At 39.8% G+C, this 20,219-nt stretch overlaps 1 protein-coding gene across 1 annotated transcript in view; it reads left to right on the forward strand.

The window, feature by feature from the left end:
• SGCD (sarcoglycan delta) overlaps positions 1-20,219 on the forward strand; it is a 208,103-nt gene that overhangs the window by 176,209 nt on the left and 11,675 nt on the right. Inside the window, exon 6 of the mRNA XM_018565348.1 lies at positions 19,219-19,291. Within this exon, the coding sequence (XP_018420850.1) occupies positions 19,219-19,291 (73 nt within the window). The remainder of the gene's footprint in view (positions 1-19,218; positions 19,292-20,219) is intronic.

Below are 20,219 nucleotides of genomic sequence, written 5' to 3' on the forward strand. Positions count from 1 at the left end.
AAACCACCAATGCTAATTGAATGTATTTAAAAATATCAGCAGACTAACATATGCAGTAGTAACACGTCTGTTATCTGCGCCAGTCTGATATTGTTTATATGTTGCTATGGTGTTAGCAATGTAAACATCAGTACCCCAGCTGACACTCGTATTGCTAAAGCTATTGTAAAGTATAAGCAAAGAAAAAAGGCATTTTTATCAAGATATCGCAAGATTTTGAGAACTCTTGCAAGATCTTGCAGTTTACCCTTGGGAAATCCCTGGCAGACACCAGTGATGTAGCTTTCTCAGGGCACAGCTATGAACCCAGGGCTACATCACCAGTGCCTATTAGATACCAGAAATAGGGAGGTAAAATTTAAGTGACAAATATTTCATTTTAGATATGGCATGAACGTGATATTGAAGTCAGAAGGTTATTAAGCTATTTCAAATGCTGATTAAATCACTTAAAATGGATAATGCTCCTTGATATTTGATTAAAGTTTTACTTTCCTACAGAATCAGATGGTCTCCTGAGCGCTGGCCCTGATATACTAGGGGTATATTAGGGTGGCTCCTTTCCCCTGCAGGGTCCTATAAAGCCATCCTTGTGTGTGTTAGTAGCTGTTTGTGTCTCTACATACACACAGACACAGCAAGTGAAGCCAACACTATGCTCCTCCTTTCTCCAACCTGGTAGAGGGACAGCTACTGAAGACTGTACTGTCCCTTGTGATATTGTACTGGACAGGAAGTTTGGAAAAAATGAGCGGAGAGAGCTGGAGACAGCTGTGTGGAAACATTATGACTGTAAGTGCTTGGGAAACAATTTGAAGAAATACTTTTGCTGGGCAATGTATAATTGTTTCACCTGGATTCATTTTTAAAAATAAGATTGGGAGCTTAATACTACTTTAACCCCTTCATGACTGAGCTAGTTTTCAGTTTCTGTTAAATGACTGACACACTTTTTAAATTTTTGCTGTGTGATTCTTCCACAGCAGTAATATACTTTATTACTAAACGTACCCACTCATATTATATATTGTTTTTTAGAGGACAGATAGGGCTATATAATTATATCAAACATGTGTACTTAACGCCTCACTTAGTTTGAATAAAATATAAAAAAATTAGGCAAAAAACTAGAAGAAAACACTTTTTTTCACAAGTTTTGATTATTATTATTATTATTTTTTAGAAATTTGTTATAATAATTATAGTATAAAAGATATATTTATATATCATTTTTTTTCCTAATTTTGTTTTACACTTTATTTTTATTTTTTTTTACACTTTGTAAAAAAAAAAGTTTAAAAAAAATACTTTTTTTGTTGTCAGTTTATATCAAGCAGTCACTATGACTGCTTGAAAAAATAACTTTTTTTAAATTTTTTGGCTATTATTAGGCTGCTCCAAACTTAGGAACAGCTAATAATAACCTTAGAGACTGATCCTGACAGCATGTCAGATTCAGATCTCACTAAAAGGTCTTTGATCGGCCCAGACGATCAGAAGTCTTATACATTTCACCAAAGAGATACATTGTATCTCTTTGGTGAAATGTATCATAAACATCGGGCTATCGAGCTGTCAAAACGAATAGCAGAGAGGTGACTCACTCTGCTACCTCTCTGCTATTTTCAGCTGTCAAATACGGGATCGCTATTTAGCGGTCCCGTATTTGCATGTAACGGCTTCATTCTTTCATTAATGAAAGAAAGAAGCTTTTACAAAAGCTTAACTATTTCATTAATAAATGCCTCAATACTGAGGCATTCATTAATGACTGGTAACTGCCGAGAATCAGCGGTTAACCGGCATTACAAAGCCTGATATAACTCGTCACATACAGTGTACATGGCCAGTCATATAGGCACTTTGTGACGGGACGTACAGTGTACGTCTCCCGTCACGAAGGGGTTAAAGATGTTGAGGGATCAGCATGCACCAGCATTTTTGTGTTTGGGAGGGAAAGGTCTGCTTTAAAAAACAATTAAATCTAATTTCAACTTTACATGGTCCAGGAACCACTTGGAATAACTAGGAATTCAATTAACTAAACATTAGAATGACCTATACTTAGCCAGCTACTCCCCCACCATCCACAAGCTGAAAGCCCAAATAATGTCATGGACATACTAGAATATTTTTTGCTTGGGGAAAATCAATTAAATCAAAATTAACATTTGGCCCAAACTCCTTTACCTCTTCTGCACCATTCCAATCCCAACCTCCTGTTTTGCTATAAAATCCTTTCAAAACCATGTCATGTTATTTATTTGGAACAATAAAAGACAGAGGCTATCCAGAAAACTATGTATATACATAAATGCCAAGGAGGGATTGGGGTCCCCAATTTCTTAAGTGACTATCAAGTACAGTAGCTCAAATCACCCCACTAATATCCTTATGTGCAGTAAATGAGGCGCCTCTTTCAGTGGAACTACCCACAACTGATAAACCTTTGAGCTGTACCCTGGCTTCCATCTAAACTGAGATCTAATACTATGAACCCCTTAATGCAACTTACTTTGAGAGTCTGGGATAGCTATATGTATTCCTGTAAGCTAATTTCAGAGACCCCTGACGAAGTCACGTGTTTTGACGTAACGTACGTAGGGCAGAGCTCCTGATGTCACCACGCTGAGCCGGACGAACAGTTTTCTTATCACTTTGCTGCCATTTGTCCTGCTGGTATGATCCAGCAATACCCAATGCCTGTACTGTTTACACCATTGTGAGTACGCATTTTTTATATAATAAATTGCATTTTATTGGACGTTACGCACTATGTCCTTGTCCTTTTTCTCTTTCCACCTGGATTTATACTGGTACCTGTGATCTGAGGAGACCTTATCACCTTTTTCTGTGCATGGGCTTCCCTCCCCCATTAAGAAGGGAAAAAGTGCATTTGACCTAGCTCTGTGGGTCTACCTCCCCAGGTGAGCATTCACTTGTTATCATCACTCACTGGGTGGAGGTGAAGGTCTGCCTGCATTGTGTGATTATCCTTACCTGAGAGTTATATGCACATTGGCTGCGAATCATCTGAGGAATTTTTTGCACAATCACCATTGTTTGCGTTTGTTTTTTCCTTGGGACTTTTTTTTGCCTATATTGCTTTTTTGTATGTGTGTAGATATTTCTTATGCCTCATTTGTTTGAAGGCTCATATATGTGACTCATTTATATATGTTTCAATTTATTAGATATGTATGACTATTCGCTCGGCACAATATTGTTTTTTCATAATTTCTGCTTATGTTCCTTTGCTGTGTATCTCACTTTTCCACCGAGAATCATAATCTCCAGCTGCTTTTAGATGGTGGAAGACCACAGCCATGGCTTTACCACAGCCTAATCCTTCTTAGAGAAAGACCCAATCCTTAAGTGATCTGCAATCAGAGTTAAATTACAAGCACCTTCTATTGTATTTTTTAGGTTCTTGCAGATCAGATATTGGATCACAACACTTATCCATAATAGGAATATCAATACGAAACCAACTACTTTTGAACATATGTACTGCTAACCACCATTATCATCCAAACATATATCCATAGTCTAGTCCCACCTCAACTATTTATGTAAGCTATCAGCACATACCTATGTCACCAAATGTGACAGGGACCTGAAGGGCAACAGGCTAGAGGAAAACTGGTTACAATCTTGGCCCGCAAAGGACCCCCTTTCTTACTAAAATCCAATGTAACCTGGCCTAAGTGAAACAATGCATTAACTCTTTTTCTTTAACAAATAAAATTCCTCAGGGTATGTAGCCCCTGGATTTAGTGTTCTCACCCATCACTCTCTGCCGGAAGCTTGACATCCTTACTAGTCAGCTTTATGTGGAAGGCAGAAACCGCCGGCTCCATGTTTCCTTATCTTCCCCATCTTTTTTTTATGTCCTTTCTTTTCACTTGCTGTTGTATTGCTTTTCCTTATTTCTCCTGCCATTTCACTTTCTTTTTATTATCTCACCACACCCACCACTGTCACATGCTAAATGACTCATGCCAAGCCTAACCCACCCCTCCACCTATCTCCCCCTTTCTTTTTCAAGGTAATAGGCCTATGTTTCCTTTTTATCATTAAGTCTAAGATGAAATTCTTTCACACCAGCTTAAACAACTACAAGACAACATATTATTATTTTGTAACTTTGTTTTTTAATATACATTGATTTATCTATGTCTTGATTCAACCTTTTGTAAGGAGGAAACTTCTTTTTCTTGTTAAAATCCAATAAAAACGATTAAAATGGAAAACAAGCCCTAATTCACTACTATAGATATAGGCGTTGTGAAGAAATGCATCTTCAAAGTTCACATGCACAGAAATATCAATATTTTCTATGAAGAGGAGATCTTAGCAGACTGCCACAGTTTTAATATAAGCAAACAGAAAGTGTTTCTATCTAGGGATGAGCTTAGGTTCAGTACAAACTTGAGTTTGAACCCGGACGGAAGCTGTCAGTGCAAACCCAACCACTCCCGGTCCCGCAGCTGCATATAAACAAAGGGACTGGCACTGACATCTTCCTTCGAGGTTTGGATGAATTTAAGTTTGGACCAAACCCGAGCTCATCCCTTTTTCTAAGCTGTTAGGAAAGCACTGATACCCATCTTCAGAGGCTTTGCTATGATCTTGTATGAATTACTTCACAGTACAAGCAGCTAGAGGTGTCAGTTATGGCTTGTTTTAACGCTCTTTTACTGCTTGTCCATAGTTTGGGGATAGGAGCACTATAATGTTGCTACACCCATTTCTCTCAATGTATTCCTATAGATTTGAACCAGTTGTGAAAAGAAGCAATGTTACGGATATACAAGGAATGTAAAAGAATGTTCAGACTTCAGAAGACTTCAGCTAGGGAATGCATTCCATTTGCGGATTGGGTTCCTGTGTTTTCCTCTTTCTTATAGTGACCTCTCAAAGTGTAATAAACATTTCACTGAAAGATGATATTGCTGTTTCCATGGCAAACAGACCCCTGTTATGATTTGTTGGCTACAAAGGAAGCTGTAAACATGCAGCATCCACAGCAAGTTGTAAAGGAGAGCAGGCAAGTGTCAAAACAGCCCAAGCGATAATCTTTTGAAGTGAGATGACATTATGACAACAATCGTTGTCCTAAAAAATCCCTGGAAATGGTACTGATTAGATAAAGGTGTCATCTGAGTCTTTCATATGGTGCTAATTATGTGAAAAGTAACCTGTTCTAAAGTTATATACCTGTTTGGGAAGCATAGGATTGTAGCAGCTCGCTCCAGTACTGGTTGCATGCTATTTCCAAGGTGGAATGTCATTGGCATTGAAGCTTGTATGTTGTCAGGGTCTAAGGACACTATTCTGTTGTATAACTGCAAGTGATCTCACTAACATGCTACAGTAGTGAGATGGTGTATGTGCTCACAATATGGAACAGTGCGGAACTGACTGGAAATGTGCAATGCAGTCCCAAGCTAGTGGCTCTCCTGTCTTTGTGAAATTGATGTGTGTTGTCAGTGTACAACAGAACTTAGGAACTGAATGCATTTCTGTCCTTGCAGGTTCTTTAAAGGGATAAATCACAGGACATGTGCATGTATGGCAGATATGTACAGCTTAGGTTATTTTGCCCTGACATACACTCTATGGTAAATCTGTACTAAATGTAAGCTGCCGTTTCTGACCTGTAAATGCTGTTTAACTGGTTGTCCCTTGATTCAGCACTCTGACCCTGGACGTGAATATTATTCTTCTATAGATGGGAGGCACTAGATCCAAAAGCTCCATTAGGTCTCTCTTTTATAAAGAAAGTCTATGAGGGAAAGTATAAATATCCCTGAAAAGACAGCTCCAAATACACAAAAAGGCCAAAAGAAGGCGCTTCTATTCAAGTCCACAAATAAAGAGAATGGAATGTCACAAAGTTTGAGTCCAAAAACAAAATATTTACTTCCTCATATAATATAATCCAGTGCGTTTCAGGGGTGTTCAGGACACCCTTTTCATCAGGGTTTGAATAGCTGATACAGGAAAAAGGGGCATAAGAGGACTCCTGGTAACTGAAAACAAGGCCAATAAAAAAGAAGAGCTGTTATAGATGTCAGATCAAAAAAGCTATTACTTTGTAAAAATAGCTATGGCATCATCACTCTGCCATGCATATCCTGTACAGAGAACAGACTGATGGATAGAGGACCAGCAGAAATACACAACGTACACCAAGATTTGAGGAAAAATACACATGACTCTTATATTAAGGTGTTTTAAGTCAATATTTGTTTGGTCCAGATTTCAATTTTAAAATTTCTGAGAGGCCTAGTCATTTAACATACTGGAAACATCTAGTGCACACTAAAAGCATGGCAGTGTCTACAATTTGTATTTTTCTCTAACGTCACATTATTTCATAGGCAAAAAAAACATTTCAGTGCACAAATTATTTTGTATTAGTTTTTTTTGTATTTATCCCTAGTGTTCTCTAATGCTAAATTGTGTTACATAAGCATGTTTTGAAAGAGTATGGAGAATGCCATTACTGTTCATATTCTAAAAAATGTCTGTTTGCTGTTGGTCATGCCAGTCCTCTGGCATGGGCAATGTCTAACTCTATGACTGGGAGCAAATATAAAGATCAGGTCTTATGACTACATTTTTTGGGTGCTTTAGTAACTTAGAAAGTATTGACACTGGAGGATCAGCATTACTGGTTATCATGCATTGGCAGCCTCCTCACAGGTTGAGTTGAATCTACCAATACACTGATCTCCGAATCGATAAGAGATGTGTGTTTTTTTCCAGTGATGACAAGCACTTGCAAGTCTTGTTATTGCACAAATGTTGGAGCATTTTAGCATTTAATCAGAGCTCTCGGCAGAGAGGGGAGCCGTTCCATTACTACTAACATGTCCTATCTAAACATCATTATATACTGTACATGCATAATCACTTCCAATTAACGGGCCATGTTTTCTGCTATGCATGATTCTCTGCAATATGAGAATTGATTATTTGATTTTCTGTCCAATTGTGACATGACAGATAGAACACACTTAAAAATTATTGTGTAAAATAGAGTGATATTAGTTTCTGAATAATGGGATATTTGACTTGTTTTATATGAAGAGTAAATATTATGTGTAAATTAGCATTTTGCTGTAAGTGAAATGGGCTTTTCATCGAGTCCTGGAACATCTGCACATTTATTCAATAAACAGTGCAAGGAGCAAATTCTCTAGGATGCACACAAATAAACATCTGCTGCCGTTAGGAAGATCAAGCCATCAGTCCACCATACATGCACTCAACTCCACTGGTACCTTAGATCTTTCCAGGTCCCATAATTATCAAATGCGCACAGACATAAGAAGACCTCAGCTGTATCTTTCAAGTTGGCATAGTAATCTATTCTTGTGACGCTGAATGTATACCACGCTTTGATTGAATGAAACACGACACTGTTGAGAACTCCTTGTGTCTGTGTGCATTTGAAACCTGTGCAAGGAGCAAAGACCTAAGTCTAAAAAGTTACCAGGGGCAACCAATAAGAATTCATGTCACTGAAGTCAGACCAGCACAGGATGGATTGTGACTGATTTCTACAGCTTCTTGCGCTTGAAGCAAAAAAAAAACCCCGCTACCGCTAGGAAAGCCAGGTGTCATCCAAACGACACTGCTACACATAAACCCCAGGCTGAGCTGCTGAATGCACTGAAAGCAATGATCCGAGGAGCTACTTGCAAAAGTCGAAGGTTTTACTGAAATAAAAACCTTCACTTGTACGGCATGGCTCAGTTAATACCTTGACATGTTTTCAAGAAATGGTGCTTAATCTTTACAATTAAGCATCTGTTCATGGTTTTAACTGGGACTCACTGTACAAGTTATTTTACTACAGTAAAACCTCTAAGCAGCCCCTATGGCTATTTCTTCTATATTGGATTTTTCTTGGACTAATAAATAATAAAAATGCTCAGAGTTGCTTGCTACAACATCTCCAGCAATCCAGGAAATCCAAAAACCCAATCCACTTCGTTGACAAGGTTATGCACCTTAGATCACCTTGGCTTTAACAAAGGAATCATTTGGACTTCTTACTAGTAAATGTCATGTCCCTTCCACCTATAGTTCTGGATTAGCGCAAATCCCCACCACCCATTCTTGCTAACCTCAGTCAGGTAGTGAATGGACCTGTAAGGAATAATTTTAAGACTGCACTAATATAGATATGAAGCTCTCATACATTAGAGTATAAGTACACCTATAAGTAAACTGCTCGGATTCATGCCCCAGCAACTTTGTTAATAAAAATGCATCTGTTTGGTCTGTTCAGGAGTGGGACAGAGTTTCAACCCTCAAGTACTCTTAGACCGCGTGCGCTGGGATATGCCGTAGAGAATAATGGGCGAGATTAGCACATGCACTGGGTTCAGACTCCAAACTCCAGTACATGCTTTGGGTTTTGAAGCATGATGGGAGCGGTGAAGGGCTCAAATACTGTCCAATCTAGAGGTTTAAACTTCATCAAAAGTGTACACTGTGTAAAATGTGCTCTGCTTTGGGGGTGCCTTAAATTACTGATGGACCACTAAATCTTAAATAAGTGTTGGGTTTATTTACAAATAGGGATATACATACATTCTAATTACAATTAAGGGAAATGGAGAGGGGATTTGGAGGGGGTTAGTAGGGATAGGAATTGAGGTTAAGATCCTTCAGCTAGCATTATCATTCTCATTCTCTCTCACACATGCCATGGCCTTTTCTCTGTGCTCAGAACACTCCTCTCCAGCAGGTCTCAACAAATCACATTCTTGATTGTAACATCCAGTCTTGTCCACGAGGTCATAAAGGTTACTATTGTTCCTGCTTGGGAGCTAGGTTTGAGCAGTTGTTCACATAGGAAGAAGGTTCAATCATATGCCCCTGATCCATTCAAGCATGTATGCTGCATTGCTAACACAGGTGTGGGCAGTAAATACCAGCAGGGGTCTGGCTTGTCCCAGGAGATAAGACCCTCCGGCAGATCTTCATCCTTCAGTGTCCCTGCCCCCAAGAGCACTTTTATGATCCTCATTTGCATATGACAGTCACATGCTGCTTGTTCAGGATATCAAGGAAAACCTTTATATCAAGGCTTTTACATAGATATTAATTTTATCGGCTCCAACACACTGTGTAAAAAAATTTGCTAGAAAAGTGAGAATGGAGTTTTCTTCCCCGATTATTAGGGAAAAGTTGTATTTTTAAAGTTTTCCGGGGACCATTGGGTTATACTGCTGTCTTCAGGAGAAAGTGAACCCTGGCAAACAAAACAGCAATTGGCCAGTTGGTGTAGACCCCTCCCATCATGCTTCAGTTTTCTGCTAGTGTCCTAGGAGGATGGACGTCTTTACTGTATTGAGACATGTTTTACCACTTTTACAAGGCATTTTGTCTTTTTGTCATTACTGATGGCTCCCATAAAGGAGAACCAGCTTCTCACTCCACATTTCACAGTGGTTCAGACAGATCATTGTTCAAGCTTATGGTCTTAAGGATAAGGTTCCACCTTTTCCAGTTAAGGCACTGTGAGTGCTTTTTTGACTTTTCTACATCAGGCAACTGTTTCCCAGATGTGCAGAGATGCCACTTGGTCCTCAGTTCACACGTTTCCTAAATTTTATTAGGTAGATCTTCAGTTCTCTTTTGATTCCCGCTTTGGACCTAAGGTCCTTCAGGCACCTCTGTGATCTGCAGGCAGGCCCTAGTTTTACTGTTTTTTTTATGATGGCCTGTTAATGTTTTGATACTTTTGGCCACCCCTCAGTTGGACTGCTTTTAGACACCCCATTTGTCTCTTTCAAACTCAATCCTGTGTCCCTTAATGAATGAGAAAGAAATCTGTACAAACTGTAAACTTAATTTCTTGGAGTTCATTAAGGAACACAGCTTTGACTCCTCTATGTTTGTGGTCTACTCCGAATACTGCTTTCTTTTCTAAATTGAAGCATTATGGGAGTGGGAGGGGTACACCTTGTTTGCCAACAGCATTTTTGTTTGTCAATGTCCCATTCCTCCTGACGGTGGCAGTATAACCCAATTGTTTCTGAATAACTGAATCCTGTGTTCCTTAATGAACTCCAAGAAGCAGGTTTAAAGGTAAGAACAAAAATCCTGTGTTTCGGGGGGCAGAATAGACATATAAAATTGTCCCTACCAGTGGCGTCACAAGGAGGGTGTGGGGGGTGCGGCCCGTAACCGGGTGACACCATTGGAGGGGTGACACCAAAATGAACGCCCGACTGTATCAGGAGAGAGGAGGAGACCCAGCAGCATACCTTATCCTGCCGGGTGACTGTCCCCTTCTCTCTCCACCATCAATGAGGTATCAATGAGCACTACCTTTTAAATCTATTTTAACCCATTCATGACTGAGGCCTTTTTTTCATTTTTTGTACCCATGTTATATTCCACACTTTAGGCCTCAAAATTACTTAAAACCCCCCAACATTATATATAGGTTAAATCTATTGCCCACCACAAAACATTGGTTTGCACTACAGTCTTCAATTTACCATACTGGTGAGATATCAATCCGACTGCAAGTAATCCCTAGCAACTGAGGACAGGTTTCCGGGAGCTGATTTGTCACTATGTGGTAATCTTTATTCTCAAAAATTAGAATAATCAACAGTGCTAGTGTAAACAAAGAATGTCTGTAAAATATTTTATATTGATATATTTTTTTAACTTATAAAAAGGGCAGATTGTAATTCACCACAACAGTATATGTGTAGCCATTACAGGAACTGCTCCATTAAACACACCTGGAATGACCTTTACCTTCATTATCGATAAGGAGCCAATATGTTCCACTTCACAGTACCAGGGTATTAAAAAAATACAATACAAATGTTCCATGTGAGGAAGGTAACCTTTTCCCAATGATGGCAGCCTGCTGTTTTAACTCCCATGCAATCAAACACAAACGGACTCCACTGTACAGAGCATACTACATACATACAAAAATTACTTATATATACTGTAAGTAAGTTGGTTTTTTTTTTGCAGTCCAGGACCCTGGTGGTTACATTCCCCATGGCTGTGAGAAGTTGAGTTTTGGTTTTCATCCAGGCTGCTGCTGTTCCTCTTGTGGATTCTTCTATATCTACTTGTGAATTATCCATAATTGAGGCTGTATGTAGACATTATGCTAACCTAGTTACACCTGAATTATGACAATTTTTTTTAACAAGCTCCCCCCTTCCATGTGTCATGTCATTATTTTAGTGAAAACTAGTGCTAGAATGCCCTATTGGAGTTGTTGTGTTTAAAAAGTTATTTATGCAAGTAAAATACCTTTTGTGACCCCATCTTTATGGATGATAGGTTTTCTTGCTGACTTGACAATGTGTATAGGCAATTTAAGACTCCGTTCATACCTATGCATGTGTTAATATTCATCATTTTAAAGCAAGCTTTTCAGTCAGTGATGCACGTTGCATTAAAGGCAGCCCATTCACGTCATACAAACCCTTAATGAGCCTGAGCAAAGAAAAGAACATATTGAAAACTTTGTGTACATTCACATACTGTAAATGCTTTATGGTGCACTGAAGTGTATTAAATAAACTGTTTTTGTGCATTGGAATGCCATTCAGTAGGAAATGGCAACGTGCAACAAAACACATCTACAGCGCACTGTAGTTCAGTGATTTTTAAATCATGTTAGCACAAGTGTATAAGTGTAAATTCAGCCTAATTTCTCATAGACATACAAGTAGAATGCAGTCTAGTTTAATCCATCTTTAGCCTTACCAGGATATATTTCCTAATTTCTTTAGTGATAAAAAGACCATAAGCATCTATACTTATCCTTACTCTACAATTTGCTGGAGCTGGACTAACTTGCTGCATGATTAGAAAATGGCAAAGTTAAAGGCTGTACCACCAACTAGAAAACAAAGAGGGGGCGCAATGCAATATACCAAAACAACTATATCCAAATATTAAAGCTGGCTGCTTCTGGTAGTATGGGAGGTAGTCTGTGGTCTTCTTCATAGCAGGGCTACCTTTAACTGTGCAGATCACCAAACAAGAGAGAAGAGAGAGTTTAATGTGTTTCTGAACCAACAATCGCCTTCTGAGTCCTCTCAATATCCTGTGAATACCTTCCCACTACAGACAAGTGTCTTAATAGAGGAGGGAAACAAACCAAGCCAAAATTTATCACAGTTTGAAAATTATGAGGCTTGGTTCTGACCAATCTAAATCTGCTACCCTAGTGTCACTTCTTTAAATACTAGCAGTCCATAGGAATACTTGAGAGATCATTCAGCACTGTGGTAACGCAACCTGTCACAGGTGTGCAGATAGTGGTGGCGGAAAGTTAGGGTCCCATATGGCACAGAAGATCCAAAAGGTGATTAAATCCAGAAAAGAGACATCCTTGTTGCCTGACGATATAAAATATCTGTTGCCCTCCTTGCAAAATTTGAACTGACCTGCTGTGTATGGATACCTTTCAACTGGAGCAGGTGATTGTAAGATTGTATTTAGGGAGAAATGCTAATCAGTGGGGTTGACGTTCTTGCTCCTAAGTCACATGATGCAAAATGCAGGAGAACCTGGGTGCCCTTTCCTGCCAGTGTGTTGCGGACACCACTCTGAAAAGTAGGTCTGTGTTCAGTAAATTTGTAATCTCTGATTCCTGCTGTCTGTAAGGCATAGTAGTAATTAAACACTATACCACGGATGGTATTGAAGGTGTCGCAGACCCATGGCAATATGCACCTGGTGCCTGGGCCCATTACTATTTTGTCCTAATATAAAACTAGCGTTGAGAGCATAGGCTAAGTGAACAATAAAAAATTTGGCTATCAGATTGTGAAATCACACCTTTAAGAGGTCTAACTTACACTTTCTCATGGCCTCAGTACTGCAATGGCATCACCACCTTCTTTTCCTTTGAAAACACCTTTATGAAGGGACTTTTTCCTGCCAGGCAGCTATTTCAGCTACAAGGCGTCCTGAGGACAGCTTGGCCTTTTACATCACAAAGCAGATCCAGCTTCAGGAACCATTGATTTTAATGGGTTTCTGAGGCTGTAGCTGCATTTCACAGGAAGGATCTGAACAGTGGCAGGCAGCCCACCTGCATCCTTGGAGCTGTTCTCAAGTGGCCCCAAAAGAGCTAATTGATCTTATCACATTTCTCTCTGTTCAGAAAAGAAAGGAAATCAAAGTGAAACTCCAGCTTTTTGTTAGGAAGACATCATCACCCTCAGACTGGCTGTAAATAATGCTAGGAGTTTAGTAAACTTTGTGTCAAGAATCCTGTCTGCTTCTATTCCGGGGATAACACAACAGACCTTTTCATAGGGGTGTTTAAAATGATATTGGGAGATTTAGCAGAGAGGATATGGTCATTATAGTGATCACTAATGCAGTTCTAATGAAAACATAACTACATCAGGGATCTCTGGGTGTCAGGGGTTAGCCAATGCAACCTAAATTGATAATTTTACATGTTAATAAATGTAGCAGTCTTACTATATGTTTTATTATATTCTATAATGGTCTGCCACCACAAGCCTGCCTGTCTGCAGTTGTTTGCGCTGTTGATATTGTTCTTGTTCCACCTTGGTCCGTCTCATTCTTTTTTCTGTTAGCCTACAGTTATTCCCATGATCACAATCTTGCTCAGTGTGTCTTGCTTTTCATTATATCAACATGTTCTTAAAACTGAACTCCACGTAAACAGCTAAATAAATACATACAAGGTAGCTGTGCTATCTACCAAAGGATTTGTGGTTCTGTCCACCAGGCCCAAGATTTTCCCAGCTCTTCAATATAACACAGCCCTGTCTGATGTTTCCGCACTGTAGTTCTATAACACTTCCGGGTCCTGTCCTTCCCTCAGTTTCTGCTCTCTCTTCAGCACAGCTGATTGGCTCCCCATCCCGCTCTAGTCTGCACAGACTACAAGAGGGTAATACAAAGTCAAATTCAGGTACTTCTACGGCTTGCATAAAAATAAACATTTAAAGATTGTGATGTTTGGGAATATTGAGGCTGTAATGTCCACTCCCAATACTTTCTGTTGAAGGGCCTGGTAGCCTACTTTTATTTAACTGAAAGTTCACACATCCACATCGGATACCCTCGCAGGCGTTGTTCAGTACAGCATTAATGCAATACTTGCAACATAACACACGTTTAGCCTCTTGGCTTCCACTTTCAACATTAAAAATTCTGACCCACCGGTCTTTTATAGCTGCTTGGAGTTCAGCTTAACAGTTACAGAAGTTATTTTACCACAGCCACCAATTAGACCCAAACTTTAAGGACAGGTCTAATGCTGATTGGTAGCTGTAAAGTATCTCCAGTTCTGGGAAAGAACACATATATTATATAAGGCCCTATGCAGCCAGATTATTTAAAGTGACACTAAACTCAGAAGATAAAATTTAAAAATGCATTCAAGCACATTTACTGTTAACATAAATGTATCTTATGTGTATATCACTCAGCTGTAGATCCTCAAATCATCTCTGAATTGGTGCTGACACTGTCATTCCTTCTGGAGGGTTGTTACTTTTGTTCTTCATGGTCCCTGTGTGTGTTGTAAACTATCCATCACTCCAAGCTCGCTCTCATGATGGACTAAAACCTCCATACAAGTAGTAAACTTAACATGAGATTGTAGCAGTGGCTACTTTATAATACACACACACAGGGCCCATGGGGAACAAAAGTAGCCCCCCTCCAGAAGGAACAAATCCATGCCAGTAAATGATGGCTGGAATATTATTAAAAGTCACAATTAACGATTTAAACTAAATACTTTCTCAATAAATCCTGGGTTCCTCGATAATACCGGCCTGTGCGCAAGCGCAGATGCTGAGGTCGGCATATTCGACTACGTTGGCGTTCTTGACAGAACACCGGTATCTGGGTTTAGTATCGGGGTATTCTCATGAGTATTCGTGAAAATGCCCAGTATTGGCACTGTTGTATCAATACTTAAAAATATAATACATTGCTGGGACTTGTAGTCCTACATAGTTGGAGCTTTTCTGCATTGCTGTATAATCATCATACAGCAATGCGGAATACCACCAGCTATGCGGGACTACAAGTCCCAGCAATACATTATAATAAAAGTCAGCTATGCAGAATACCACTAGCCCCCCCTCCACACACACACACACACACACTATAATGCATTGCTGGGACTTGTAGTCCTACATAGTTGTAGCTATTCTGCATTGCTGTATAATCATCACACAGGTATGCAAAATACCACCAGCTATGCGGGACTACAAGTCCCAGCAACAAACTCACACTTCCCCGCGCCCCCCTCCCCCTTCCTACTCCAGACGTACCTTTCCTCTCCTGCAGGGCCCTCTTCCTCATCTCAGTGGCCAGGTGGGGGAGCTAAGAGGAGAGGGTCCTCACAAAGCAGAATGTGCTGCCCGGTGGTGCCTGCAGCACATTCTGTAGGACCAGTGACAGCCTCTCCATCCCCGCTGCACAGCCGCCCGTACATGCTGCGGGTGGCTGTGCGGCAAGGAAGGAGCGGCACGATCTCGGGGGGCCCTCTTCTTCCTCGCTGGGCTCCCCCTAAGTGGCGGAACGCCAGGGCACAGGTCGCAATTGCAACCGCTGCGACCCTGGTAGTTCCGCCAGTGGTTAAGGTACTTGAAGGCATTTTTGAGATTTAACTCCTGAGTTTAGTGTCACTTTAAGCTTTTATTTTATTATCACTCAACAACTTAGGTTTATTGCCTGAAGTATTGTCAGGTTTTCGCTCTTAGTTAGCAAATCTCTCAGCACCTTTCTCCAAAGCAATAGTGTTGATTTTATGGGAACCAGCCTAATAGTCCTCATTTTGCTGCCATATGTTGCAGCTGGAAAGGCCATGGCTTTGGCAAGATGAAGATTGCTGAACAATGTGGAATCTTTTATCTTCCCTAGTTTATCCAGACTTGCAATAGTTTTCTTCAAACAGCTAAATACACAGTTGAAATCCATGTACATGAAATGTGTTGCCTGCCTAATGATTTGTAATTGGTAGTTTTGTGAACCAGGCACCTTAGGCAGGTTGGTGACCTACTGTGATGGAGCAATACAGCTTGGTCGCCAACCTTCCCCCCAATCTGTGCAGGGGAATAAAAAGGGGGTGATATCAGGACAGATGCAGGCGTTTATGCTTGTTATATTCAAAAATAAGTGTACCTATATTTACTGAACACATAAGTGGATTAAATTATGTGTTTTATATATTTCTGGATATCTGCATGTTTGCAGCCACCATCAGAGATCTTGGAACCTCACTGCCTCCTCTTATTCTTATTATTTATCTAGGGTTGATGGGGCCCTTACAGTTTTAATGTTAAGAAGGTAGCTTTTACTCCGTTTACCTTAAATGACAAGTTCTTTAGACCCCCCCATCTTTTTCAGTCAATTGTCATCTGCATTTATGTAGTTTTGAATATTTCTGTCAAAAATGTTAATGTCAGTCTGGTTAGCTGAGTCACAAAGCCTAAAGCCAGCCATACACCTATAGATTATCTGCAGATTTTCTATGGTCAGATGGAAAAAGTGCAATAGATTCCTCCATCTACGATAAACTGTGTGTATGGAGGAACCTCCCACTGGGCCAAGCTTCAGTATCTTGCTAGTCGGCCCCGCTGGCTCTCAAAACACCTGAACAATGCCTGCATCCAATCAGATTGCTCAGGTATTTTGACAGCCAGCGGGGCTGACTAGCAAGATAATAAAGCTTGGCCCAGTGGGAGATTCCTCCAGCCACACAGTTTAGCGTAGATGGAGGAATCTGTTGCACTTTTTTCATCTGACCATAGAAAATCTATAAGTGTATGGTCAGCTTTAGATACTCTCAAAATTGAGATCTCCCTGCCCTAATTTTATGCCTGTGTTCTTGTCCACCTGGGAGTTTTTGGTGTCCTGCCATCCTTTTTGTGTTCCAGCTCCTCCTGTTGTATTTTCTATAACATGAAATCTTTTATTATATACAAGAACTCCCTGACTGTTTTGCTACCCTAGGCCATGGCCTATGATGGCTATGCAGAAATCCAGCCATTTGGACAAATGTCTGTTAGCAATCACTACTTCTTTTATCCTTGCTGCCTATCACTGACAATGAATGCCTAGAATTACAGCTTCTTCCTTACCCTACAGATTTAAAAATAAAAGGAAGAAACAGGAGAACAGAACTTGATGCACTGAGCCCATGGAGTTCTCCTTGATGTTAGTTTGACCTCTGTGGTATGGAAAGGGTTACACTGTACATCCAGCATATTGGGGGTGCCATGCCCCAATGGCTTTCCAATCTGACAGAAAGAATGGAGACACTACATGCTTGTATAGTGAAAACAATCCAATAGCAGGCAATGACAATCTATCTCCCATACAATTACTGTTATCTCAAAGTCAATGAGGTTAAGAAAAGCACAAGTCTATCCTGTAGAAGCGAGGCAGCACTTTGTATGATTCTTATCGCCTGTGTGTAGAAATTTCCAATTTCATCACAATATCGGGATAATAAATTCCCTTTATTAAGTCAATGAGAAAAGCGGATAAGTGAGACACGAGTTAGGAGAGCAGACATGGACAGTGTAATAAGAGATAGGGAAGTCGTAGGCAGTGGAAAGGAAGGCAGAACACTGGTTCAATTTAAATATCTCAATGGATATAATGTATTTTTATGTAGCCCTATCCATGTCTGAACACTTTTAGAACTTGTACAGTGTTTGTCATTTTGGTCTTCAAAGTGTATCTGCAGCCAAAAAATAGTACTATGGTTATGGAAATTAAGGTTTTATGTGGCTGTCCAACAGGTGATTATACAAGTGTGTCCCTTTCGTCAACCAAAACAACTGCCATTCTAGGCTTGGGATAGTTACACTGAAGGTCTCAACTTCACACAGCCTAAGCACCCTTTACACCTACTGAGAAATCAAGGATCAACATCCTGTGGTTTCCATTATACGATGTTTGAATTTTCACATCACATTGCAATACTAGGTTTCACCAGCAGGTGGTAAAGGTAATACAGTCTGGAACTGAATATCTGTCAACAGTAAAAGGGGTCACATCTAGACAGTGGTTTTCAGCATTTGATGGATATATATATATATATATAGATCGATATATATATATCGATCTATATATATATATATAGATCTATATATATATATTAGGGTTGCACAGATACCAAGTACAGTACTCGGTACAAGTACGAGTACATGTACCGATACCTTTGAGCTCCAAGACTACACTAGAGAAAAATTCAAAAATTAGGAGGCATCTGTCATTTGTAAGGAGCACACGGAGCTCCTGGGATTCGTACATCTCTGTTTTAATGTACGATTTTGTTTTTATAAATATAAATAAAGGGATGCACAGATACCAGTTTTGTGAGTACAAGTACTGGTACTTGCCGAGTACTTACAAGTACGAGTACTGATACATTTTTGTTTATTGACATGTGACAGTTTTTCTAAAACAATACAGACTAATAATTTCAGGACAGTGGTGGAGTGCCAGAGCTAGGTCCCAGCTGCAACCGTTGCAACCCTGGTAGTTCTCATGAAAATGCCAAGTATCTGCACTGGTACTCGAAAAGTATCTGTGCATCCCTAATATATATATATATATATACACATACACACAGTATGTTTACTCAAGTAAACCTAGTTAACAGACCTGGGGTCGATACATAAATAATGAGTAGGAAAGGACTAAAATAGTTTTCCAAAAGGAAATGCAAATTTAGGTTTCCTCTGATGCTCATGACATAAATAACAGTGTACGCCTAGGCTTTGTGATCTTTGCTGAAGCAGATGAGTAGAGATCATCAGTTTCTCTAACCCTTCCATTCATGTGAATAAATGCCTAGGCTTTTGGTCAGGCGACCCACACTATGGGGAGTCTAGTTCAGGACTTTTGTTGGCCATTGTTTATCATCCCAGGAAGACTGTCAACACAGCTTTGCCTGGAAAGGTCCATTTTTATGGCCAGCATTAAAACATCAAGGGACCTCTGACTGGCTCTAGCTGTAGTAAAAGTGAAATAAAATACTAATATGAATATGAATTCAGATTCTTGCATAAGTGACTGGTTTTCTTTAAGGATTCTGTCAGAAAAAAAATGTAACTATCCAGTTTGTTGCTATCACCATACTGACCGGTAGTACAAGCAGTTGTATATTAATATAATTTATCTTCTGTCTTTTAGGAGCAGAAGGAGCAGTTTTCCCAGGCTCTCTGGAAACGCCCTATGTTAAAGCCGAGCCATTCCATCATCTACGGTGAGTAAAACGCTTAGGACAGGAAGTATATAAGTCAGATGTTAATGGCTCAATAAACGAAATATTCTTTATCTCATTCATTGTGCAGCTGGGCTCATCCAGCCACAGGTGTTGCCACCTATAACACATAGTTCAGTACCATGGACAGCGCTGGCTGCTGCAAAGCAAATGGATATCTCAGATCCTCCTGAATAAAGGAAACCTTTTCCAGAGAAATATGAAAGCTGCAATGCCTTCCTTCTGCTTCTGTAAATGCTAATCGCCTGGCTTTTTTCATAGTAACCCTCTTGCTTCAAATCACTAACTCAGAATAGTCATGCAGAAAAGGATTTCCTATTTTACTCTGATTTTACTGATCTGCATATTTGTTCCAGGTCCATTCAGTTACCACCACAGTTAGGCAACTAGCATTTTACTGAAGAAGGTCAGCAATGCCAGCTCCACATTTCGCTTAGAAAAAGGTTAATCTATAGTTGAACTCCAGGAAAACCTCTAATTACACAGATGACACACATATAATGAAGATGTTATACTTGCTAAAGGATTTGTATGCCTGTCAGCCCATCACACAGCACGGCCAAGGAATACAGTAATGGCATCACCCAGCCTCCTGTCTGGACAGTGAAAGAGCAGCCTAAGGCTGGTAAAGTCACCTCTTTACACACTCTACTCTCTCCTCCTATCAACATGTCCCTTGTCAAAACATTTGCATGCAGCACGCCTGACTGGCTCCCAGTACTACTCCCCTCCCTCTCCCAATCTCAATTCTGCTGTACAACTTTCTACAAAAGGCTTTTTTTTTTTAAAGTCAAATTCTTTTCCTTTTACTACCTACACTTAAAGGTGTTCTAAACCCTCCGTTTTTTTTTTGCTTATACCTACTGCTATCAAGCAGTAGATATAGGCAAGAAGTGTAAAAAAAAAAAAA

Source organism: Nanorana parkeri, unplaced genomic scaffold (genome assembly GCF_000935625.1).
Source record: "Nanorana parkeri isolate BGI_ZX_2015 unplaced genomic scaffold, ASM93562v1 scaffold835, whole genome shotgun sequence".
Lineage (NCBI taxonomy): Eukaryota > Metazoa > Chordata > Amphibia > Anura > Dicroglossidae > Nanorana > Nanorana parkeri.